At 37.7% G+C, this 27,061-nt stretch overlaps 1 protein-coding gene across 2 annotated transcripts in view; it reads right to left on the bottom strand.

Moving 5' to 3' along the window:
* Window positions 1-5,341: 5,341 nt before the first annotated feature.
* Window positions 5,342-27,061, bottom strand: part of LOC145663861 (uncharacterized) — a 39,638-nt gene continuing 17,918 nt past the window's right edge. For both annotated transcript variants that reach the window (XM_081729988.1, XM_081729987.1), the window contains exons 6-10: window positions 23,603-23,656; window positions 19,489-19,767; window positions 16,562-16,737; window positions 13,200-13,301; window positions 5,342-6,815 (exon numbers count right to left, since the gene is read on the bottom strand). In XM_081729988.1, the coding sequence (XP_081586114.1) occupies window positions 6,693-6,815; window positions 13,200-13,301; window positions 16,562-16,737; window positions 19,489-19,767; window positions 23,603-23,656 (734 nt within the window). In that variant the 3' untranslated portion in view covers window positions 5,342-6,692. The remainder of the gene's footprint in view (window positions 6,816-13,199; window positions 13,302-16,561; window positions 16,738-19,488; window positions 19,768-23,602; window positions 23,657-27,061) is intronic.

The raw sequence follows: 27,061 nt of genomic DNA, 5'->3' as shown, positions 1-27,061 counted from the left end.
GGTAAAATGGCATGCTGTATTACAGCCGATCCATAAACAAATATTTTGTGGGCATTTACCAAAATACAGAACCAAATGAAAAGAAGAACAAAGAGCTTGACTGTGTCCAGTGCATAATCGTCAAAAGCCTTGGGATAAAATCAAATTCAGAATACTACCGAGAAACGTTTGATTAATTCTTCATGGATCCCGATGATTGTTTTGGTTCCGGAAAAACTTCCCGACAGTGTTACCATCATTTCTTATCGGATTACCTCCTGCTTTGGACTGATTAACATTCCGTCCCATTATTACTCAACTTCTGAATCTCCTTTTTCATAATTCTAATATTTTCAATGTTCCATAATTGCATTACATACTTTTCTATCAAACATACTGAAATGAGCTTGTAGTACATATATTGAGTTGCATTGATGTTCACATTTAATGGGTGAAGACCTTGGATCTGGTGTTCGATGCACCGGACTTCATGAACTGTAACATCTTTCATTTCCTTCCAAAACAGAATCTTATAGGGCGCCAGAATCTGGTTGATGACGTGCGAGGATTCTACCATATTACAGTCTCCTCGCCTGTAAGAAGCCGAATTGGAACGAAAGAGTTAACGGTCTTCCTCAACACATAATCCAATATCCTGCTGGAATTTCTTTTTGTATACGATCTGCCCTAAAGGCTAAAGGAGTAAACGACCATTGCATTCATGGCTTTGTAGTGTGAGGTCATCATGTTCATGAGAATCGAACGGCCCACCGACTGTGAAATACAGTCAGTCATCAGGTTCCTAAATGCAAGAAACATGATCATCCACCATACAGTCCAGACTTTGCTCTACCACCTCTTCTTGTTTGAATAACCTGCTGGGCGACAAGCGTTTAAACACTGATTAAAAAATAGTAAATAACTGACTATCATGACAGACAGCACAGTTTTATGAAAGGGTGCCCACAAATTCGGTCAATACGATAAATGTTTAAACCGACAAGGAAATCACGTAGAAAAATATACGTAAAATCACTCATCACAATTGTATGTAAATTCAGAATTTTTTTAAAAAAGTTTGCTTGTTTCGCTTTTATTGTAAAACAGATCTTACTTTAAAATAACCCCGTATTTTACACTTTCGAATACAGAAGATTGTTCGCTTTACATACGACCATTTTTGACGGGCACTCCACCTTAAGAGATTTTGCGCTGCCACCACCGATCATGCTCTAGTGAAACCCTAGTATTGTGGACCAACATACGGCATTGCAATTCCCAATGCAGCAAGCTCCAGCGTAGGACAGGCATGAGAATTCTGTTCCATTCCTCCCTGCAAGCTTTTCACAGACCATCCAGGGTGCGCGGGTGGAGATGCTGAAGATGTCGTTTCAACAGTTCAAATGCGCAAAAATCATTGGACTGGCATCTGAGCTTTTCACAGGAATGTCTTCAAACGGAATGATACGAATTCCTAATTCTTCTGCCATTTCCTGATATTTGTCCATATTGATCATTACCTGGTTCGCATCCATTCCATACAAATGTGGGATGCCTTTCCGAATGATAGATGTCAGAATGGATTCTTGGAAGTATCTTGCCGTTTTTGTCCACCTTCCGTATCATCAACTTACCCTCATGTCCGAATCCCATAACAACCATAAAGCCACCAACCATTTGACCAACACTCACGCACCCACGAGGTCAGACAACACTGCTCCCGCCAGCAAACCCATAGTTCCAACATGACACGCCAGGTGGCAGCAACCGAATCGAAAATGGTCGGATATACAACGAACAACCTTCTGTCTAAGACAAAGTTGACTAGCATATAAATAGTTTTTATTAACGCTGTTGAGTTCCTGAGGCATATTGCTTCCCAACTTATTAATTTAATATTGTTTTCTCTTTCAAATGAGTCTGGAAATTAAATTGTGATGAATTATCTAATATTCACACACCAAGTTTAAGTAATAATAAAGTTACGTATTATATAATGCAAACTCACCCTTAGAAATGGAATATACATATTTGAATCGACTTGAACAAGAAATCTAAAATGAAACATTTAAAGAAATACCTCACCACTAGCTGAACCTGCGCTCTCTACACAGTGCACCATTTACATATGAGCATGAATCTCCTTGTCATTCCTTACAACATCTGTACATGTCCCTTTACAGAACAAGTGAAAGACGTCTTGATAAAAATCAGCAAATTTTTGATTACTTTTTTCAATATCGCACCGTTTGCAAGATTTCAGTTTACTTCTGGTTGGAGTTCCTAATTCATGTATGACCAGTGCTTTCTTTCTTTTTGCATGCAGTGTGTAATAAGCAAATACATTACGTACACAATTAATTATAATGTCAGTGATATATGGTGTTCATCGGGCAAAACACTCCAAACAATAAAGATTCATCTTAGACTGGAGAAATGATTATCCTTCGTTTTTCATTATGATTTGCCCACGAAACAAACGTCTGAAGGATATACAACCCCTGTATTCAACTATGTGATATTGGAATGTATAACTCGTAGGATATGATTTTTTTTTCAAATTTCAACACTTCCAGTGTACGCCTTAAAAATGTAATAAAGAAATAATGACCATTTAAAAATATATATTCAATTAGAACTGTTCAGTTACATAAAATTTGCAGTCGATCAGTAAAAACGGCATCTTTCTAGAGCCTATAGTCCCCACGACCTCACTGTCGAAAGGATTAGCCATAAATATATTAACTTTTATTGATCACTAACATATAAACCTAGCATTTTAATATATAGATAAAGGTCAATAGGCTGACAACTAAGATAGCGAAAGTATTTAACAGACTTAATGCTGCAGACGACAAAATTTCGTTAATTTTCTCTTTACGTTAATACTACATAGGAAGATACATTATAAACTACACAGAATGAAACCATCTGCAAAATATCGCATTTGCACAACTGAATATTTTGCGTAAACTAATTTTTAAAGGATAATTTTGAGCTTTATTTCCATGCACATTTTTTTTCCAGTAGGGTATGAATTTTCCTTCCTTAATACCTCTCTAATTGGGATAAATAAGGAGTCTGAAAGGATTATTATTTAGGAAGTTATAAAAGTGCTTATAGTATAATCATCTCATCTCATAAGTAATGTAGTTGTTTTCAATGACTGCTGCAATGACTTCACCTACACAGTATGTCAGAAAAATAACGATTTTTTTTAAAAAATTAATCAAGTAGGCATTTTACCAATTATAGTTCTTTTTATTCAAAATACATCCCTTCCGCATTAATACACCGCTGGTCACGTTCAAGCAATGCTAGCATAGAGATTTTAATGTCCTTTCTCGGAATCGCCTCAATGAAACTCGTCACGGCAGACTGGGCGTGTGTAACATTGTCATTAAATGTTCCTTTCATGGCCAATTTTAATTTTGGGAATAGGAAATAGTCACACGGCGATAAATTAGGCGAATACGGAGGATGTGGAAGCACACTTTTTTTTTTATCCAAACAGTCACGAACTGCGTCGGTTCTGTGACATGGTGCATTATCGTGCAATAAAGACCAACTGCCTGGCGCTTGATACTCAGGTCTTACGCGAACGATTCGCTTCCACAAACGCTCCATAACACCTAGGTAACTCACCGTCACGCTCTTATTCCACCAACTCATTGCAATGTTTTTTTTTCAGTCTGCCTAGTTTTGAGTCGTCTTCCAAGGACTCCCGACCGTCCCGGAATCCCGTATACCACTCGAACACATGTACAACATAAGCAGTCATCACCATACACTTGTTTTATAATTTTCAATGTTTGTGTAAATGTTTTACATAGCTTGAAACAAAATTTAATATTGGCTCTTTGTTCCATCATGTTTTTGTGACCAGGTGACACCAGATACATTCACGTTGATACTCGTTAATCGGTTCCCATGATTGTGGTCTCGTTTTGTACAACAGATCTCCAGCTTTCCGATGATATGTTGTCTCAATAGATGGCGCTAGTGGTTATCTGTAAAGGAAAAAAGTTCCGTTACTTTTCTGACATACTGTGTATTAGTATTATTTATGGAGTGCCTAGAATGCATGAAATCGATATTAGATTCTCCGCCAACCCATGGTTTTCTTTTACCAACGTTGTTTCACACTCCAGGAATCGAAGCCGGATCTTCCACACCAAAGACCCATATGCTAACAGCTTAGCCACGAAGAGGCTCCTAGCCAGCCAAGAAAATGCTCATAAAAACAAAATGTCAGGACACACTTTCCCAGGCCATATCTGAGGTTTTCTTGTTCACCTCAACCATAGGTTGGTGGGTAACATGGAAATTTTAAAACTTTTTTCTCCCTTGGGAGAGCTGTTTTATACTTTGATAAGGTCTCTTCTTCGTAACTGCATCTAGATATTCTATCCTTGGTCTTCCTCTTCCTGGTTTTCCTTCTGTCGTTCCCTCTATCAGCACAATGATCCAATTGGAGTGCCGAATAAGATTGCCAAGCATGCTGTTTCTTCTTTTACCTATTATCTTAATGATCTATCGTCCTTCATTAGCTTCCTTTAATAGTCTTCATTCCTTTCTCTTTCGGTCCATGATATGCGCAGCGTTCTGCATTCACCACATTTCAGATGTTTCCAGCTTGGATATTTCAGGTTTCCTCAATGTCCACGTCTGTGATCCGTAAAGCGCCACGCTCCATACCAATGTCTTAATAAATCGTTTACAACGTCAAACGACGTATTTCTTGATGTTAGTAGTAATCTTTTTACTATTGAATGCTTGTTTAGCCTGCTCTATTCTGGAAACGTCTTAATATCTTCGATTTTCTCTCCATCTAGCCATACGTTTGCCCTTTCCTGTTACATACAATAATCCTAAAGTATTTGGAAATATAAGTTACACACAAATTCCAACAGCTCAAACAGTTTTGTATATGTATTTTTTTTTATTTTATGAATTTAAATATACTTGAACATGAATGGAATTACTCAAGTTCTAGAAAATATTGTTTTATACAATAACAGTTTTCTAATTATTTTTGTACAAAAATTTTCGATATCATGACATAAGTTAAAAGTGACAGTGTCACTCTTTACAGCTTGTTATTCCACTCCACGATACAATCATAAAAACACAATTTATTTTTCAGAACCATAGTTTATATGCAACCTTTTCACATGAAAATAGTAAGGTCGTATTTCCTCAATGTGTGATTTTTTCTAGTAATTTTACGCCTACTTTGAGTATTTAAACAGTTTAATTAGTTTTCTTATCTTTGTGATCATTATCAACAGGCCAGTCAATATGATTCCGGCGCGATCTTGTTCAACACCTTTTGACAGCAATATGTCTAGACGCATTACTTTTGTTTTCAATAAGTGGGGTGGGCGTGACTCAGAAAGTTCACGAAAAACTTAAGATTGTTATCAGCAGTATTATTTTTAAGTATGTCTGATTCTTTAACGTTTTTTTTTTCTTGTTTCATATTTATAAGTTTCAGTGCAAGCTCCGTCAAAGAAAGCTTCCTCGTCACAATTTCAGAATTATGAAAATGAAATTAAATCTTCTGTTTTACGTCCTACGGTTATGCCCGCTAGGCTACATAAGACGGTGATGATGAGAAATGAATGAAATAGTGGAATGAAGAGTGGGAAGAAACGGGAGAACCCTGAGAAAACCCACGCACACGGTATTTGTCCACCACAAAGTTCACTTGGCGCGAACTGGAATCGAACCAGGGACCCCAAGCACCAATTTCAGGATTAATCTAGAGAAACTGTGGAAAAGTTAGTGAAAACTCACCACAAGAAGGAACTAACATCAGTAAAATACCTCTAGGGTATGCACATGACGCATACTCTCTCCGTCTTATACTCGGTTTATAATTATGGTTTCGTTAAAAACCAATAAAAAGAGTACACTGCCAACACAGATGTTGGCGAATTATACATTTGCCTTATTTTGAGCTTTTCTTTCCTGTTGGATTATTGCACGTCAAACTTTATTTTTTTTTCTATTTCGACGACTCTTCAACCTTATAATGTCACAAACACAATCATCACAGAAAACTTGGTTAATTAAAAAATAACTGAATAAAAAAATCGCTGTCAAAATATGAGAAATTTACATAATGACCCTTCCACTATTTTCCAAACATTTTGAAGGTTTATACATATATATTTATATATTATGAGAAAATAATTTTCTTGAAATACTCTTCGTGAGATCACAATAATCTAATGTAGTGAACTAAAAGCACACAATAAAATTTTTCTTGATCACATACTGTTCAACTTTTGTACTTACGTGTACTATACGTAGATGCTCAAAACTAATGTCCAAAAATTGTTCTATTACTTATGATACAGACTGCACTGAACCTTGCAAAACAGTTACAACCTTTAAAAATATTCAGTATCAACCATTGATAATGAATGTTCTTTTGTCTTTTAATGTCAACAACAAATCAAACCACACAACAATTAGTTAATAAATCCAGAAAATTAAAAACTAAAATGCATTTTTCTTGGTCTCGTGAGCAGAATTCTACGTTTTAGTAGTAATTAACAAAGATCCCAAATACCAGCCTCGCCTGATTACATGAAGCGGTGAGGCATATAAGACCGAGCTCGTCTGTGATTCTAATCCCCACAATAATTAATACCTTGGCGTCCCCATTAGTGTAAAATGCTGTCTACTTAAAATTATTACGCCAATCACGGCATGTTATATCTGCCAGCTGCTGATGGATGACCGGGCGGTGTGCCTGTGTGAAGGGTCGTCTGGGCGTACGACACTCGAGGCGGCGCTGCTGTCGGTGGTTGTCCAGGATACACACTCTGAATAAACGAAAAATAAATAAATAATTAATTAATTATCTTCAGCATCTTATTAATTACCTCAGCAATATCAAATAGTCTAAAAAGATATTGAGCCTTTTGTGCGCAAGGTCCCAAATCTCAGGCCGTATGAGTCGCAACGAGTCTAGCATAACGTTATTTGACGGCTGATAGCTGAAGATTCTCAACGTGCAAAAAGTGTTAGAAAATGAAATTTCTGAGTTTAACGTCGCTCGATTATGCCGGTTAGGCTAAGGGAGACGATGATTGAAGCAAATAAAAGATGATGGAGGAATTGGTGGAATGACAATGGGGGAAAAGCACCCTGAGAATACCCACGGACACGATGTTGTACATCACAAACTTACTTGGCCGGGGTTCGAATTAGGGACCCCACGCACCAGAGGTGAGCGCTCTACCACTGAGCTATCGTGTTGCCCTGGCCACAAAAATAAGTTTGTCGTTTGGGTGCCTCATGATCTCACTCAAAAACATTTACTAGATCGACTTTTTGTCTGCGGATCTCTGTTGAAACGTAACGAACTCCAGCCATTTCTGAAGAGTTGGTCACGAGTGATGAAAAGTGGATAACTTAAGACAATATGCGAAAAAGATCGTAGTCGAAATTAGAAAATCCAGTCTGTGGAAAAGCCCGCACTTAGAAAATCCAGTCTGTGGAAAAGCCCGCACTAACGTTATGCTGTGCGTTTAGTGGAGTTGGAAGGCCATCATGCGTTCACGAGCTGTTGGACTTGTAATGTTGATAATAATTAGCTCAAGTGCACTCAGCAATACAAAAGAAACGGCCAAAACTGGAACAAAAAGGGTATACCACGCTGAAAACGCTAGAGCGTATACATAATTAACAACCAGTCAGAAATTGGAAGAACTTGGATGGGAGACTTGAGACTTGAATGCATCCACCGTGTAGTCCTGATTTGGCACAGTCAGACTATCATTTGTTTCGGTCTCTGCAGAACTCTCTGAACGGTGTTATTTAGTTAGTTTCAAAAGAAGTCTATGAAAATTACGTGTCACAAATTTGTGACCACAAACCACAGAACTTCTACAGGGACGGTAATATGGTGCTGGGAAAATGGCAGGTCATCGAACAAAATGGTGTATATATAGTTTCATAATGTTATTTTCAAATTACATGCAAGCTGTGGTCAAAAGGTACGGTGAATGTAATTGCACAGCGCCATCTATCGATATTGTATTCATTTGAACTCGTAAGCCCGGTAGCCTAAACCTTTGGTACAGTCAATGTCGAGTTTGAACGAGTTGTGACATGTCAGTTGGCTTCCAGAGGCAGAAGAGTGAGGACGTGTCAAGAGTGTCTGTCTCGTGCCAACATTAAATTTTGTTCTAAGCTGCAAAAAAAGTGCCAAAGAAGCTCACGAAACGTTAAAATCAGCGAGTGTGATGAATCGGTGGAATTGAAGACTGTTTACAAGTGGTATGAGCGATTCAAAAGCGGCAAGGAGTCGGTTGAAAAGGAGCAACGATCGAGACGTCCTTCAATGTCAAAAATGGATCAAACCGTGCAAAACATGGCACAAATGATTTGTTCAAACAGACGAAAGACTATTCGAGAACTTTCCGAAGAACCGTCCGTGTAAAGCCTTTTAACCGCCGATTAAATGCGCAAATAGCTCCGCGAGTTTTCGACCGAAAAAATATTTCTGTCTGTCCTCATTCGCTGTGCTCTTCTGTCTGTCCACATAGATATAGCACCATGCGACTTCTGGCTCTTCTCAAAAAATTAAAATCGTGTTTAAAGGAAAAAGGTTTTGACAGCATTCCTGGCATTGGGAGGGACACGACAGAGCTGCTGAACGCCCTTCTAAAAGAAGCCATCCAGAAATGCTTCTAGTCAAGGATTCAACGCCGGGATAAGTGCATTGGTAGCCAAGAACAGTATTTTGAAGGAGATTAAATCAAATTCCACGTAAGCTTATTACTTGGTTTCTAATAAAATTATTCACCGTAATTTTTTAATCATACCTCTGATTAAATGTATTCTGAATTTTCATCTCCTAAGGCTCAATATTTTTTAGACAACATATATATATATATATATATATATTGAAATTTGTCTATCTCGACCACTAACGGTTCCACTAAAAGGCGGCCAATCTACAGAGAAGTGTTTTAGAGCAAAAACTATTAAGAGTCCCTATCACTGCGAAATTAAAATACCGCTATTTTACAGTAATTATGTGATATCTTCAAATAGATAAAAGATAATCGAAAAATGGATCAAGACCTCCCTAGACGATGTTATTTTACATGAGGTACCGTTATCACGAGTCACCTAGTAGCTTTCCGTTTGCAGTTATTTAGAAACGCGAAAATAAATGCCGATTTTCTAAATGGTTGGAAATCGGAAGCAGATAAATGAGTCATAATAACGGTATCTCACGCAAAATAATATTGTCTAGAGAGACCTTGTTCCACTTTTCGATTATCTTTTATCTATTTAAAGATATCACATAATTACTGTAAAATTAGCGGTATTTTAATTTCGCAGTGATGAGGTCTCTTAAATACCATAATAATCGTACTTCTAGTGCTACGTATTAGTTTGTATTTTTTAAACTATATATAGTAAAATTATTTTTGCAACATAAAAACATCGCATACAAAAATATCGATCTAAGTTTACATTGTACACTATAATTTACAGGTTGTAGCTTCTACACGCTGCCATACCTTAAAGCATTTTCTTAACATTTTTTATTGTTTCCCTTCTATCTCACTATGACGATAGATGCACATAAGATCGTCTGCCTCACCTCGTTGAGTAGCGAAACACCAAAAAGGCCGTACCGCCACAATCACCATGCTAATGAGCGTTGACCATCAAACACAGAGACGAAATATACCTTGTTCACACTTTACAACATGAATCCGATGGTCACTGGCTGTGAATTTCCTACAAGCTCTCCAGAAGGAAAGGGATTGAACACGTAATGAAAATAAAGCGTATTCATAGCTCAATAAATCTGTCTGAACTGGAGTACCAAATGTTTTGCAATACAGAATATGAATAGGAAACTTAATGGCGCCCATTTAGAATTTAGGATTTAGATTTCTGGGCTTTCGGCATCTAAGGCCATTTAGCTCGTCACGATTTGAGGGATGACGTCCCTCGGTGAGCACACAATCCGGGGAAAGGGAAGGAAGAAAGGATTGGGGGGGGGGAAGGAGGCGGCCTGGGACCTATAAGTTAGGTACCACCCCGGCATTTGCCTGGTGTGAATGAGGAAAACCCAGGAAAACCTCATTCAGAGTGGCTGGCCTGAAAAAGCGTGTTACACTTTTTCGACCGAGTGACCCCACTTAATGGCGCCCACCTATTCATACACTTGTTAATAAAAAACACAGAAATTAACAGTATCATGGTCTTCTAGATTTTTGGAGAAGCTGAAAATGAAAACGGAATCCTGAAAGTTTTACGTCCCACGCTTAATGCCGGCTAGGCTACAGAAGACGGTGATGATGAGAAATGAATGAAATGGTGGAATGAAGAAAGTGGGAGGAAACGGGGGAATCCGAGAAAACCCACGCACACGGTGTTTGTCCACCACAAAGTTCATTTGGCGCGAGCTCGGATCGAACCAAGGACCACATGCACCAGAGTTGAACGCTCTACTACTGAGCCTTCGTGGACCCGTTTGGAGAAGTTATTTTCAATTGCAAAAATTTCTGCCTTCATTTTGTCTTTACATTATGTTTGCAAATTCCGTTAAGTTTTGTTTTTATTGGAATATCAAATGATCAACATCACTGACTGATAATGCAAATGTATACGAGGGTTGTTACATAAATTCTAAGCTTAACCAAGAAAAATATCACAACTAAACATGTAATACTTTTTTTAGGCTATATTTATTGAATCTTTCTATGATGTCATACTAAACGTGGTATTAATATCGACTTTTATACTGTTGTTACAGGCCCAGAAGGACAGAAGAGTGAGCAAAGTGTGACCAAATGAAGAAATTAAAGGCGAGAGCTGTTACTGAATATCTCAATAAGAAAGGTTTAAGTTCTCAAAAAGAAGTTCAAAGATACTTATTTTGACACTGATGGTGAGGCCATGCATGCCGTAGATGAAATTTTACACACCTTCGACAAATCATATTTTTACTAGCAGCGGCATTAACGCACTTGAACATCGATGGGCAAAATGTGTTAATTTGTCTGGGGATTATGTTGAAATGTAACACTATCCATAAACTCTCTGCTGTTCCGTTCATAGGTATGGTTAGAATTTATGTAATAACCTTCGTACATTTGTGAATACTCTTTGTATTGGATAAATTTAATTACTAAACATAAATTTACCATTTACAGTGATAAATACCTTCCTCCACTAGGACCCCGAACATTTGTTACAGCACCGAATCGCGACGCTTGAACATTTTGGAATGTCTGAACAAGAGCCTTTCGCATAAACACATTAATTGGAATAAGATGTCTTTTTGTCTTCGGACTTCAGACAAAGCAACGTATGATATTCTGAGACCCAGCTCTTTATCATCGAGAGCAAAGTGATTGGGATGAATGAAAAGTCATACTGTAACGAACAATGATCAGTATCTGTCATGGAGAGAAGGTTTTACCATCTTTTCTAAACGTTAAGTTATTGGAGGGATCACTATGGAATTATTAAGGAGTCAAGCCCTAGTGTAGTTCGGGAAGTCAATCTGGACCAACTGACATGCCAATTCTTGCTTAAGGGGGCAGAATACTAAATATTTTTCAAAAGATAACAATTTTTCTTTTGCCAGTTTTCGTAAGTGAAAAGAGATAATGAAATATAACTTACCTCAGTAATAGATAATGTTATTCTAAACCCGTAAATACGAATCGGAAGAATTTTCAGTGTTGCCAGAATCCATAGAAATTACAGTGTGACCAGAATCTGAATTACCGAAAAATCTAGGTTATGGTAGCGACTAGAAAAATGAACTCAACGGCAATTGATGACTTATTATCTTGTCTGTGTTTCTTGTTAACTACTTTTTAAATAATATTTGTATTTATTTTGTAATAAAGAGTACAAAATAAATAATTTTTAATACACAGTAGAATTAAATATTATTTAAAAAGTAATTAATAAAGAACACAGACAGCATGATAAGTCATCAACTGCCGTTGAGTTCATTTTTCTAGTTGCTGCCATAACCTAGATGTTTGGGTAATTCAAATTCTGGTCACACTGTAATTTCTATGGATGGCAACACTGAAAATTCTTCCAATTCGTATTTACGGGTGTAGAATAACATTATCTATTACTGAGGCAGGTTACATTTCATTATCTCTTTTCACTTACGAAAAACTGGGAAAAGAAAAATTGTTAGCTTTTGAAAAATATTTAGTAGTCTGCCCCCTTAAATTTGGATTTAAATATCATATGATTGTCACTAATCAGCTTAGCGACTCCAAAAACTATGGATATCATATTAATGTCAGTCATTTTCGACATTTCATTTTTCAGCCCTTCTCACCACTATGTTGATGGGCTGAACTTGCACTTAAAGGCCATCGAGAGTGTCACTAATCATCTCAGCGACCCCGAAAACTATGGAATCGACAGTAATATCGGTCGTTTTCGACTATTTTTACATGTCAACCCCTCCCAAACCCCCAGGGATGCTAAGGTTATCCTACACCCGAGATCGGGTGTGTCACTATTCATCTCAATGACTCCGAATATTTAGGCACTGATACCGGTTATTTTCGATTATTTTACATGTCACCTTCTTCCCACCCCCTAGGGATGCTAGAGATTATCTAGGGATTTGTTTCCAGATTGTAAGTCATTTGTGTATCCCCTAGGGATGCTAGGGGTCTCACCCCCAATGTATGTTTCCAGAAAAGTCATTTGTATACTAAGTTCCGCTGGAACCTACAGACATATAAAATATAGTTTTATGCGATTTATTAACCACCTTCTTAACCTATATTCAGAAATGTCCTTTCAGATCTGACACTTCTTAGTCCTCGTCTCGACTCAAAACTTCTTTTAATTTCTTCTGGTGTTTCCCTATTTAAGAAAGAAGAAGAAGAAAAAAGATTTTTTAAGATTTGATAACGAAACTCACGGTTTATCCCAGTTTTTTTTTCCACGGTATACGAAATCCATGGCTTATTCACGGTTTGGTGGGTACCTTATTACATCACAATTTTAGTGTTCGGAGCGTATTCAACTGTATATATGCATGTTACTTCACTCAATGCAAAGTAAAATACAGTGTCCCAACTTACAGTAAATCTATATCGCACTCTATTCATCCGATTAAAAGACACCCCAATTATTCTTAATTGACAGAGACTAAAGCTATGAGAAATATATAATGAAGCTGAACTAACATGAGGAGTAGAAACACTTGGTTGATATGATCCTGTAGAAGCGTGGGTTGAAGGTTGCGCTCGTATTGGATATCCTGTTGTAATTCCACCCGTCTTAGCACCCTGGAAAATAAAATAATGTTACATTACTTACGGAAAATACATAATAACAGAAACAAGCTTTTCGCCTGGTTTGTCAGAAATATCTGGTTTATAAATTTTAATTGGTATCCAGTAAATGGAGTATAATAGACCCTGTAATACTAGTGTAATTTACAATAAGTGAATTGGACAATATGAAAAATTTTCCGATCTTTAATACAGGGATACAAATATACAATAAAAGACGAAAGGACCTATCCGGTTGCAATGATGTGAACAGACTTTGGGGCAGATGGCTGAGGACTATGTAGATTCTATATAAGAAAACCAAACTGTCCTAAAATGGATGGAACATAGTCAAAATACACAAAACATTAATATTAATATCAATGGAAAATCAATGAAAAACAGTAATTCGTCCACATATCTCAAACATTATAATAAGGAGATGGCTAATTAAAAGCTTATTACAAAGACATAATGAAGAGGTTAAAAACGATGTACAGCACGTAACGTAAATATGGATGAGACATTGTCAAAAACCAAGTTATTTGAGTAAAATAAACAATAATGATAAAGTATATACACCTTCGAATTACCCAGGGTGCCCCACGCGGAGGTTACGTGCTTGATATATATATATATAGAACAAGATCCTGAGACGAATATTCGGACCTAAGAGGAACGGGAATGGCGGAAACTTCATAACGAGGAACTACATAATTTATATGGTTTACCCAACATTGTTAGGGTCGTCAAGTCTAGGAGGCTTAGGTGGGCAGGTCATGTAGCTAGAATGGAAGAAAGTAGAAACGCTTTCAAAGTCTTGACTGGAAGACCAATCGGAAAACGACCATTAGGAAGACCTAGGCGCAGATGGGAGGACAATATTAAGATGGATCTCGCAGAGAGTGGAATACAAAGTAGAAACTGGATGCATTTAGCTAAGGATAGAAGTCAGTGGAGAGCTTTTGTGAACGCGGCATTGAACCTCCGGGTCCCATAGGCCATAGAGTTAGTTAGTTTTATATCATCTGGATTTGGAATATCCGGACTCGATTTAGGAAGCAACTTGACTTTTGACCTTATCGCGTGACGCACGTCTGGTCCTTATGGTAAACCGGATAGGGATAGGCCCTTTGCGACCGAAACGTAGAAACCGACATATAAAACTGATATATGAATATTAATAGCACGAAGATTCTTCGAATGATTAAGGTGGCAACGTCTATCGAAACTGTCTCGGTATAAATGTAAAGACGAAATCAGATAAGCATCCATTTTCTAATTATACACTCTGACTTAGTTTAGAACATAACATTTTAGAAATGCATCTCTTCTAATCTCCATCAGAACGTATCAAAGACGTGGTATTTCAAGCAAGTTTTTCAGAAGCCAATACCCATATACCGTAGGCTATATGATTTTAAATGCCCTACGTCCAAAAGATATCGATGACTTTATAGGAATACATAGGTCCACATTTATGGAAAAGAAGTGGAACGTCCGCTAGGGGCTGTAATCGCACGGTGAGAAAGCGAAGCACGGCACTCAGAAGGCAGGTGTGTGGAAAACACGCTAGCAAACAGTGAAGTGCGCCCAGCGTAAAATGTCCCCAAAAGTCACCCCATTCTGAAAGGGGTACGTATCAGCACTTTCCGACATAGGATACAGCTACAGTGAAACTGCACACAGTGTTTGGTGAAGAGATTTACCACTTCCGAAAAGGGGATTACCAATGCAATCAAACGCAAAAAACATTGACCTCCAGAGGTAGGTGTGTGCACAGCGGCAAGAAAACAACACCCCCGTTCCAAACCAACAACGGATGTGGTTCGACAGGTGCACAGATGATCACACGGAAGAATCCACCGACATAAAGAGACAATGCTAGGACCGTGGGCAGGTCGAAAACAACTGTGTAGAGAATAGTCGCTCCGGATATAAGGCTTAAAACGAAATTGAAGCCACGTGTTCACACACTCATACCCACAGACATCTGTGAACGCAGGGTACATACACTATAGACGGCTTTATAAGGATGCCAAAGACCGGGCAAATTGGGTTCGCACTTGCCGCGAAAGTTTGCCCCGGAGCTTCATAGTGGTTGCTGGTTTTTGCCACAAAGGGAAATTTCCACTGCATCAAGATACGCATAATGTGAACATTGATGCAGCATATTATCAACAGCATGTTCTGGAGTCATTACACCAGCGGGATATTCCTTCTTTGTATGGTGATGAAATGTCAAAGTATTCAAAGCGAGATTCATCACGACAAAGTGTCCAGAATACGGCTCGTACAACTGTGGCGTACATAGCCCCTCAAGTACGTAACACTCGTATCCCTGCTAATCTGCTATCCCATATTCCGATATCCCTGTCAAGTCCTCCGAGGCTGCATCCATGGACTTTTGTGCCTTTGGGGAACGGAAGCGAGCTATTTTCTGCCGTTGTCCGCGCACAGTGCAAAGTTCGCAAGGAAAGGTTGTGGAAAGTTCGCAAGGATTAGTGGTTAAAACTAGATGAGATGTTCCTCTACAGCAGCTTCCTCCAATGGAAACCCGGTGTCGGGCTATTGCCTACAACCATGGTAGGCATATAGAACACAACTGTTAGTGGAAACGTGGCTTTACGCCCTAGGGTGGGTGTTCCAAAATCATTTCCATAAACGTGGTCCTACCTTTGTAATAACAACAACTTAAACAAACAATACACTCACCCAGAGGTGCCCATTCCCTGCCAAATGTTTGGGTGGAATTCCACCAAATTTACTACTGCCTCCTTCCCCCTCCCCCAATAGAAAAACAAAAGGCGACCGAAGCTGGGTTGTGACAAAACCCTTGCTTTGTAGACCAAATTTTATTCGATTTAACGTTTTTGAAAGAATCACTATAGAATATTAAAGCTTGTTTGTGACATTTACAATGAAAAATTGTCCCTCCAAAAGATCTCATGGGCGCAATCTGGACCCTAAAACCCACCTGTGAGCACTCCTACACTCATCTACGTTAAAAATCTTGAAATATTTCGGGAATCTACGGCTGTATTCTTGTCAAACCTCGATAATAATAATAATAATTTACGCAATATAAGTGAATGGATTGCTTGTTTATTCAATAAAGATCCGGACATACTCCTCACTGCATTCCAACAATTACTCAAATTACAAAAAATTGTACGTGTACAAAAAGGGTAAAACGAATTTAGTTTATGCCATACTATGAAAATTATAAACTATTCAAAGATAATCAAGAAATAATGAAAAAAAAAAAAAAATACCTGTGGCGCTTGTTGTATTGGAATGCCACCTCCGTGAATAGGGACGTGAGTCGCTGGTCGAATTCCAACCGAAGCATGTGGTGGTGCTGGGTAATATTTCTCAGCGTCTTGTGGAGGCGGAAAACCTGCTTTCTGGTTTGAATGCTCCAATGATTGATGCAAGGGTCCAACATAGGCTGATTTAATAAAAAAAAAAAAATAAATAATTTAATTTAATTTATTGAATTTTTTAGTGCTAAAAACAGCCAAAATTCCCCCATTTAATATACACATACAACACTGAATAAAGGCATAAGTGAAAAAGTAATTTTATAGGAATAGAGACATTCTACTTGGATAATACAGGGTGTTTCAAAAAGAATGACCTGATTTATCCATATGTATTGATAAAACATACTACAAAAATTGGATAAATTGCAAAATACTCTCAAAATCTTCAAGTTTTAGCTATGCTATTACAAATGCTCTATGTGTCCACCACCAGCAGCATCAACATCTAGACGATAGCTAAATTCGTCATAAACTTTACACAATCATAGGAAGTGCAAGGCCGGCTTGGACTCTTCCCTTTGCACAAGCATCCTGTCTCTTCAAATTCGCGATACCAAAGACGAATGTTTTTGGGTGCAAGCGGATCAATGCTAAAACACCGACGAAAAGCAAGCTGGACCGAAATCACTGACTCAGTCTTTGCAAACTGCAGCACACGAAAACGCCTTCTGTTGAGCGGATGTCATCTTATTTCTGACTAACTGCAAACTGAGAAGACGCACTGACTGATATCTAACGGCGATTTTCAGAAACTCTAGATCATGCCCATTCAAACAACACTCATTTCCTTGCCGGCACGTTTCATGCTCCGTAATTATTACCGTCCAAAATCGGTCACTCTTTTTGAAACACGGTGTATACACGGAAATTATCAAATATATAACAAGGAATACAATGAAGCTATACAAATAATACATGAGGTACATACTGAGATATTCTCCGTTACCATTTATAAACTTGAATTTCAGGTAACACTGAATTATGTATTATAATCTTAAATATTTTTAGGAGCGACTGTTTATTTTCCTTTACAAATACTAGATCTCCTGTTGTTCTTTTGTGAGCAGAAATTCGGAATAAGACAGAATGGAGCAGAGGAAATGCATGTTTTTTAAACCGCTAGTACTCAGCGACGAGTAGTGGTATTGATTTTGAGCGACCGTTGGCAGACAGCTCAGACAATGCATTATCAGTCGCTATGGAACGTTGAGCATCGTGTGTTTGCGGTCGAGCAGTTCTTTAGAAACAATGACTCTGTGGTCACGGTTCAACGACTTTTCTATCGAAAGTTTAATATCGCACGTCAAGGTACAGTCCCATATCGAAACACTATATTTCGATGGGTTGCAGTGTTCAGAAGTACTAGATCTGGAATGAAAAAGAAGAAACAGCCTGGTATTCCCCGTTCAGTTCGAACTTCGGAAAATGTAGACAGAGTGAAAAGGGCGGTTCTTGCTAGTTCGAAACGGTCAGCTAGACGACAGCTGTATCGCTGGGTATGTCACGTCGTTCGCTTCATCGTATCTTACATGATGATCTCAGATTTTCTTTTTCATCACAGATCCAAATCCACGGATGACCCTCGTATATAAAGAAGTTTTGATTTGCAGACCAAACTCCTAAATAAACTTGCATCATCAATCTCTTGCTTACGTGCTAAACCTGCAAACCTTGCTTACCGTTGCGAATTTATATGATCACAAGAAGCTTCCTATCTTTATTGTCGATGCTCTTATTCAATATCGTCAAATGTTTCGATACTTCTAATTCTATATGGTATTATCACTTACAACAAATTACATCATTCACTATCACAGTGAATCACATCATACGTCGTAATACCACCGTAATACCTCAAATCATAACGTCAAATTAATTAACTACTTTTCTTTCTCTTCTCTTAACCAATATGCTATTACATATGTAGTAAATATTCACCAATCCTAATTACCTTTTAAACTCTGACTTTTTTTTTAAAGCTAAATTATAGACTTTCAGCCAAGCAGCTACAGCATCATCCCTATTTATCCTAGGATCATGGTTTGCACCCATTCTCTTCAGAATAGAACACTCTTTCAAACAATACCATTCATATTTCCCTATCATGTCCTTGAAGCGGGAAATTTTGAGAGAAATCGGGATTTTTCTATTTTTTTTATTTTTATTTTTTTATTTTGAGCCCCTTTGGATTCCCCTTTTGTTAACACACAGATCTCAAAATTAACTGAAAAATACTAAGAAGTGTACTAAATGTGTGTACAAAATTTCAAGCACCTATCTTGAATAATAAGTGAGGGAAAAAATATTTACCAATGAGCCCTACAATGCCCCAGATTACTCCAAAAGGCCCAGATGTAATATAAAGGTTTCCTGAGACATCCATATTTAACCTAGCATCATGGTTCGTCCATCATTCTCTTCAGAATAGAACATCCTTTCAAACGGTACCATTCAAATGTCTCTATCATGCATCTGAGGCGGGAAGATCGCAAAAAAAGGAATTTTATTGTTAAAAAATATGCTTTTTCTACTTTTCGTCCCTCTGCTTTAACGCAGAGATCTAAAAAATACTAAGGGGTGCACTGGATGTGTGTGCAAAATTTCAATCTTCTAGGTGCAAAAGTAACCCCCCCCCAAAAAAAGTTATGACATCATCACACCTTGTGTCTCGATGCAGAAAGGCGTGAAACCATACATAACATGTTCTACAATGCCTCCACGCTTTAAAAAAAAGGCTTGATTAGTATTTTTTTTTTTAAATCGAATAATGAAGACACTATGCTAGTACCTAAAAATAGGCACTAGAATTTAAAAGGGTTAACAACTTAACACATTCTAACTACTCAAACTTTTTTCTTTGTATCTTAAGTTCTTACCTTGCGTATGTTGCTGAATGGTCCTCGGAGGTTGTTGACTATGACTAAGATATACGCTAGGTACATGTTTGGCAGGTTCTTCCCGGGCCGACGACGAAGGTACACTGGGAGGTTGCGGGGGGTACTGAGGATGGCCAGGTCCCGCGTACGTGTATACCGTCTGTGCAGGCGCTGGGGCATACGAGACGGTTGTGCTGACTACATGTGGTTGACTCACGGGCGGGTGAGAATAGAAAGCACTCGGCTGGGACGGTGGATACGGAGAACTATGCGATGGCTCTACAAGGAACAGAAACACTAGTTAGTACGAGCAATCTAAACTACAAACTATAATACTGCTAAGGAAACTATTACTAACATTTAACTAAGTCTACTTATATTAGAAAATTAATAGCAAATGATTATATTTTATCCTTTAAAGCGACGTGGCCAGCAAGGTAATCTCTATCAATCTTGAAACAGTTAAGGAATTTCCCGATTGCGGTAAAACTTCGTCGTACACGGATTTGACTAAACTTTTATTGTAAGTACATACCAGTGGCGTATTTTGTGGGCTACCGCGCCTACCAGTGTAGCCCTAGAATATTACAAAATAAATAAAATTATTATAATATAAACTAAATTATATTGATAATTTTATACTTCAGTATCTTCTTTCAATGATACAAGTTTTTGAGAACTGTATGTATTTAGAAACATCCACTAACTTCTTTGCACGCAGTCTGTTTCGCTTCCTTAAGAGGTCTTCGATATGACAACGCAGCAGAAACCACTTCTCTAGTTACTCTACTGCAGCAAGAGTCGTGTGGTTATCAGCGCATTTCACCTCGCTCCACATTCAGTCACAGCGTACGAACGGGCTGCCAGGTACACCAGTTGCATCTACCTGGGTAGAGAAATCGGTTTCTTGGGCTTGAGCGAAGAGTAAAGGGAAATTGTACGAGTAATGACAGTGCATTTTGGGGGTCTCTGTGAATTGTCTCGGACATCTTGAGCCTCGTTCCGTAGCGGTTTGCGTCAACGCAACGAAAATTTTGTGTTTTATAGTATTTTGTAACAGTTGACATAGCTGTTATAAGTATTTGTTATCATTATTTGCGTTTCATTGCGAAGGCTGTTACAGATTGAGGCTTCTTCGTTGCTATTCGCCTATTTCAGCGTTCTTTATTACTCAGACAGATTCCCATTTACTCTGGTGAGTAGGGTTACCACCTATCCAATGCAAAATGCAGGGATACTTCATGAAACAAATGAAGGTTGAAATGTAAGATAGTTTCTCCGTAATACTAATAAGATAATATAAGCCTTGCTATTGAAGTGAAAACTATATTTATCTACTTGACAAAAAAAGGAAAGTGTGTTGTAAGGTTTTTCTTATTCTGAAGACTGTATAACATGGAAACTACAATAATAATAATAATAATAATAATAATAATAATAATAATAATAATAATAATAATAATAATAATAACATATACGGCTATTACAGAGGTTAGTGGTAGCCCAAGCCATCAAACCAGTATACGCCATTGATACACATACAGTACACCCTGCATTTTACTTAATGTTTAGCCTAAAATCAAAGCTAAACAGATTTGTTCCACGCATTTTCTCCTAATTCTTGTTCTAAATGTCAATTAGTTTTATTTTTTTTTTTTTCAAAAATTTGAATAGGTCTCAACCCAAACTTTAATAGCTAATAACTAGGGAATAAAAAATCTGCACAATAAAATACTTTACATGTGTACTAATTATGTCGTGATCTACACCATGTTAAGTTTGGACAAGATCAAATGATATCTCTAGTTCGTGTACGATGTATACTGTCCTTGGAACTTACAAAAGAATCAACTGAAAAGCGATAAAAATATGTCTTAAGAACTTTAGTTTTCTTAATCAATGACATTACTATCAACTTAGCTCATTGATATTTACTATCTTAACTGTTGCAAACTTGTATTTTGAAACTCTACCGAGAAACCACTAGAACCGATTAACATTTCGAACCGGAAATGAACACTTGTAATAATATCCTATTGAATGGAGTATTAATTCGATTTTTTTTTCTAGTTTTGCACACTGAATGTCATCTAGTGCGCGCTAGGGGAGAGAGAAATACTACTGGAAGCTGAATTTCTCCACACATGTTTCTGGTCATGTGCTGAACTCCTTTAAACGATTAAGCAAAAGAAAGAAAAAACTCACAGATGAGTAAAATAGAAATGAAGAAATGAGATCCCAAGATTAAAAGCACTGAGAGGTTTTTCTAGTTGAAATGAAAAAAAACGAATGTTTTACGTCCCACGGTTATGCCGTCTAGGCTAAAGAAGACTGTGTTGATGAGAAAGGATGAGATGATGGTGGAATGAAGAAAGTGGGAGGAAACGAGAGAACACTGAGAAAACCCATGTACACGGTGTTTGCCCATCTTCCTAAGGTTGAGAGCTAAAGTTTTTATGGATATTAAGAAAGTGGTTCGTTATAATCCACTATTATCAGTGAATCTATGCTTTGATGTGATATATGTTTATTATATGTCCGTAGTTAGAGATCTATGATAGTCGATAGAAAAAACAATCATACATTAAATTGCCCGTAATGCTTATAGTTTTAGTTCTATTTCTTCATTTTACCAAAAAACATCTTTTCAGTAGGTTGTATAAAAGCATTGTTTTTATTTTTTACGTTTATTATTTACTGTTTAGTCCTTATTAAATATCCTGCCTGAAACCTGAAAACATTACATAATTTCAATATGTGAACATTCACATTTTATTTTCAGAGAACATTTTACAAACTTACAACAGTTCGTTCAAAATATTTGCGATGATTACGCCTCAACCACTCTGCCATCTACTGAAGTGATGCTTAATTAACTGACAGCTAACTACACATACACCAAATCTAAATACATTTGTAAATAATCTAAATAATTTTACAGTAAAGGATAAGCTAAAAAGAAAAATCATATGAAAATATTGTGTTGTCTTCAGGTTTATACGAGGTGGTATAGTAAAGTTCTAATTATCATAGTAAAAAAATCCGGATACAGGGATTGCTGTGATTTATAATTGTTAACCCCTCTGTATGTAGTCACCACCCAGATTTACACATTTATCCCAGCGTTCCTTCAGTTTACGAATACCGTCATTGTAGAATCCTGCACATTGTGCTTTAAACCACTCTTCCACCTTATGAATGACGTCATCTGTGTTGTCAAAATGGCGACCACGCAACCGATTCTTCATTTGGGGAGGTCGGGGAAATAAGGCGGATGTTGCAATACCTAGAAGTCACACCCCTTGATTTGTCGACAGCAACTTGAGATGAATGAGCTGCTGCTTCTAAAAAGGTGTCAGCAAACGAGAAACCCAGTGCACAGATACCTTAGACATGTGAAGTTCGTCATGGATAATTTTCCACACACTACCATAACTGAGACCAGTCTCATTCATAATCGTTTGGATGGTTACACGTCTGTCTTCGAGGATTAAGCATTTTACTTTCTTTACAGTAGCCGCATCGTCCATCAGGGGTGGTGTTCCATGTCTTAGGTCGTTTGTGAGGGACATAATGACCAGTTTGGAATCTACTTTACAATGATGTCATAAGATGGACAATCATCGCCATACACAGCCTTCATCTCGTCATGAATCTGTCTGGCACTATTATCCTTCAAATGCAGGAACTTTATCACACTGCGAGCCTCAATCTTATTCATCTTACACTTTGGTCACTTTTGACACAAACTGTAAATAATCATTAGGAGCTAATTTCCTTAACATCATGCACATAAGAACCAAATGTAACACTGACGAAATTTCATCATCATATTTTAATAACTTCCTGATGATAATTAAAACTCTACGATACCCCCTCGTATATCTGCAACAAAAGTTTAGATCTAGTTGATATGAAAGTATGTGAAATTTAAGTTCCAATATTTGATTCAACCCAATAAACGCATTGTGGAAAAAAAACTCTTCTGACACACCAAATTTGCTTCCCCTTCCTATAAATTGGTTCAGACAATGATGATAAAATAGACGATGAGTTTTAAAAATACTGGGAAGTTAGTCTCAAATACTATAAGTGTACTAGTAAAACTACTTACTATTCCATAGTACTGCTCTCACGTATTCATGTCCACTTCTTCGATCATCCACTTCTGAAAAAAAAATATTTATAGAGATCTATAAGGCTATTTTATTATTCTGGTTATCACAACATTAGCGGTAATAAACATCAAGTACTAAACAACCTGAGAGCTGATTTCATTTTTAAGAGGAAAAAAAATGCTTCAAAGAGGATTACAGAAGCAAGAGGTCACCTCTTAACATGGAGTAGAACTTATTTTGTAAAGGTCTGAAGGTTTTCATAAGGTTTTGTTTGAAGGTTGTTTGTACGCACTTATGTATATAAAATAATATGAAATAAAGGTACTCTGCATCCAAGACCTAATCTTACTAGAATACCGCTTTTTGTATAATTTACATCCAACGCCCTAGCCATACTAGAGTACCTCTTCTTGTATACTTTGCATTCAACGCCCTAACGTTACTAGTGTACCATTTCTTGTATACTTTGCATCCAAAGCCCAAGCCGTATTAGAATACCGTTTCCTGTATACTTTGCATCCGAAGCTCTAGCCGCATTAGAGTACCGTTTCTTGTATACTTTGCATCCAAAGCCCTAGCCGTATTAGAGTACCGTTTCCTGTATACTTTGCATCCAACGCCCTACCCGTACTACAGTACCGCTTCTTATATATTTTACACCCAACTCTCAAGCCGCCCTAGGATACCACTTCTTGTAAGATCAACGAAGTCAAGCAGTGGCGGTTCAGGTTAGAGAAAAGATGCGTTACCGTTCGTACTCACCAGATGGTGTTGGAATGATGTCGTACATTCAGTGTCGTGAGAACACTTGGGGAGCTACTTGAAAGAACCACATTCCATTCGCACCAACCTAGTACGAGTACAGGCCAGATGCTTTTCTTATTAAATTTTATTCACAAAGACGATTTTAATTCTAAAATTTGAAGTTAGCAATTCGCGCCTATATTTTGTCGTCGTCCGATAGATATATTGAATATTAATGTTTCTATTCTAATATTTTATAGAAAATGTTTATTTTAGTATCATCATCATAGGTATTCTGTCATTATTGGCACGTCACTTGCCGCAGCTCTGAAGCTTCCATACTCCACGATCTTCCGCTAATATCTTCGTTTTAACGTACGATTTCTCTGTTTTGATATCGTCCATTAATTGCAGTCTCCTTCGCCCATTCCCTCTTTTTCCTACTACCGTACCCTTTAGCAGGTCCATCATGATACAGTTCCTTATTTAGCTAATGTCCCAATCAGTTTCTCTTCCTCCTCTTAATAATATCTAAAACTGTTTTCTTCTCCATCTTTCTACCACCCTCTCACTCATTTTCCCTTCGATCTAGCTAATTCTCTCCATTCTTTTCAAGAAAAAATAAATTTAAGAAGTTCAGTTCTCTGTTATGAATTGATAGTTTTTTTGGTCCAACTTTCTCCGAAATATTGCTTGCACTTATAAAACGATACACACGAAAAGATTCACTTGAGAAAAACTTACATAATTAATAGAATGATTAACAAGCAGCATAACAAATATTGTAGTTACCTATTCATTCAAATAGCAATCCTAACGAAGACGTTTCAGTTATAAGTTTTTTTTTCGCTATTTTGAGTACGTATTCATTAAAAATAAAATAAAATAAAATAAAATGTTGCTTTAAGAACTACATTTTTTACCAGTTTGCTTCACTTTAGAAATTGGATCCAACATGTATAGTATACGGATCTTTAAATATTGTTTTATATTTCCTTGTTAAATACAGGGTTCGTACTAATCTGGAGAAATCTATTTCCCTCACTTGTCCCTGGCCTTCGGCAGAAAATTCCCTACTTTCATGACAGGTGTCGGTTGACGTTGACATACAAATAAGAAATAAATAACGGTTAATATTTATATATGAGAACATTTATTCTATAGAGACAAATAGTAATTAATTGCTTATACGTACATTTCACTTGCCTCTCATTAAAATTTGAACAACGGTTAGCTAAAATCTGAACAATGGTTAGCTAAGCTGAAATTGGTATACAGTTAATGCTAGAAAACGTATATTTTATAAATTTTCCCTGATTTCCAGTGTTTTTCCCTGAACTTCCCTGACCTGCACCATTTTCCCCGACTTCCCTCACCAGTAGGAACCCTGTAATAAGTAACAACCTCATTACAACATCTTCTCATTACGTTTATCCAAACGAAGCGAAAAGCATCTATAACCGAACCATTTGGCGTAACAGTCCAACGCCATCTGTTAGCGACTGGTTGAATTACGTCCAACCTAACGACGAACATATAGTCAGTACGCTGCGTCGCCCTGTCTAACAGGTTTCTAGGAGCTTTCTAGACCAAATAGCCGTCACGTTTTTCATTCACGCGATTCTCCAGGTTGCCTCACGATGATGGGTGGACACCGAAAATTGGGAAGGACCGTTCGGGAATTGAAGCCAGAACCACGCTCTAATCACTAAACTACTATGATGTCCTGAAAATCATTTATACTGTAGAAATAATTATTAGTTTCTGTTGCAAGGGTAAGTCAGAAGTCTTGCAATATTTACACAACTCCAACAGAAGGCTGGCGTATATGCCATGATCAACCGTAGGTACAAGGTCAAACTGGTCCAATTAGTAGCCTGGCAAGCGGACTATTTAACACAGAGGCCGCCACTTCATCAGCAACTTTAGTCAGTCAGTTTTTAGTGGCAGTGATGGTGAGTGATCAACAACATCTGATACGTGAACAGTTAATATATATGAGTTCGAACTTGGGCATAACTCTGCGGCAACAATCCAAAACATTGGTCACGCGAAAGGGGAAGGTGCCACGAACCACAGTACAGCAATTCGTTGGTTTTAGAAATTTTGTGCAGACTGTAAAAATGTCAAAGATCAGTCAAAGTCAGGCCGTTCCAGGGTAACAGATTCTAAGATCATACGAACGCCATTGAGGACAATCCACATATAAGCACACGACGACTGTCAAATCAAATCGATATGTTCCAGTCCACCGTAGTGCGTCGTATTTCGGAGTTTGGAAAATCATCAGAAGCTACCGCATTGTGCAACTTAATTTGACCCTAGCTCTGATCCAGAAGAGAGTGAATGCGTGCCGACAACTGATGCAAAATCCGTGTGATGTGCATTTCCCGAAACGCATTCCCATGCGTTGAAAAGTGGGTGTTATTCCGAAAACCGAATGGACAAAAAACAGTCCTTGAGCAAAGGGCCAACTTTCAGAACTAGTCGTCAAACATGGCTGTATTGAACACAAAAGTCATGTTCTATGTGTGATGGTACTACGAGGGGATAACTCACTTTGAGATCGTTCCTAACGGCCGTATCAACGCAGACCTTTATTTTGAACAGTTGAAGCAGATGCTAAAAATATCCTACATTGATAAACCGAAAGCGCGCCTTGTTGCAACAGGATAACGCAAAACAATTCACGGCTTGAAAAGCGTAACAAA

This window comes from Thermobia domestica, chromosome 11 (assembly GCF_964235325.1).
Source record: "Thermobia domestica chromosome 11, izTheDome1.hap1.1, whole genome shotgun sequence".
Lineage (NCBI taxonomy): Eukaryota > Metazoa > Arthropoda > Insecta > Zygentoma > Lepismatidae > Thermobia > Thermobia domestica.
The sequence above is the reverse complement of the archived record's forward strand: the minus strand, read 5'-3'. Positions and strand labels throughout refer to the sequence as shown.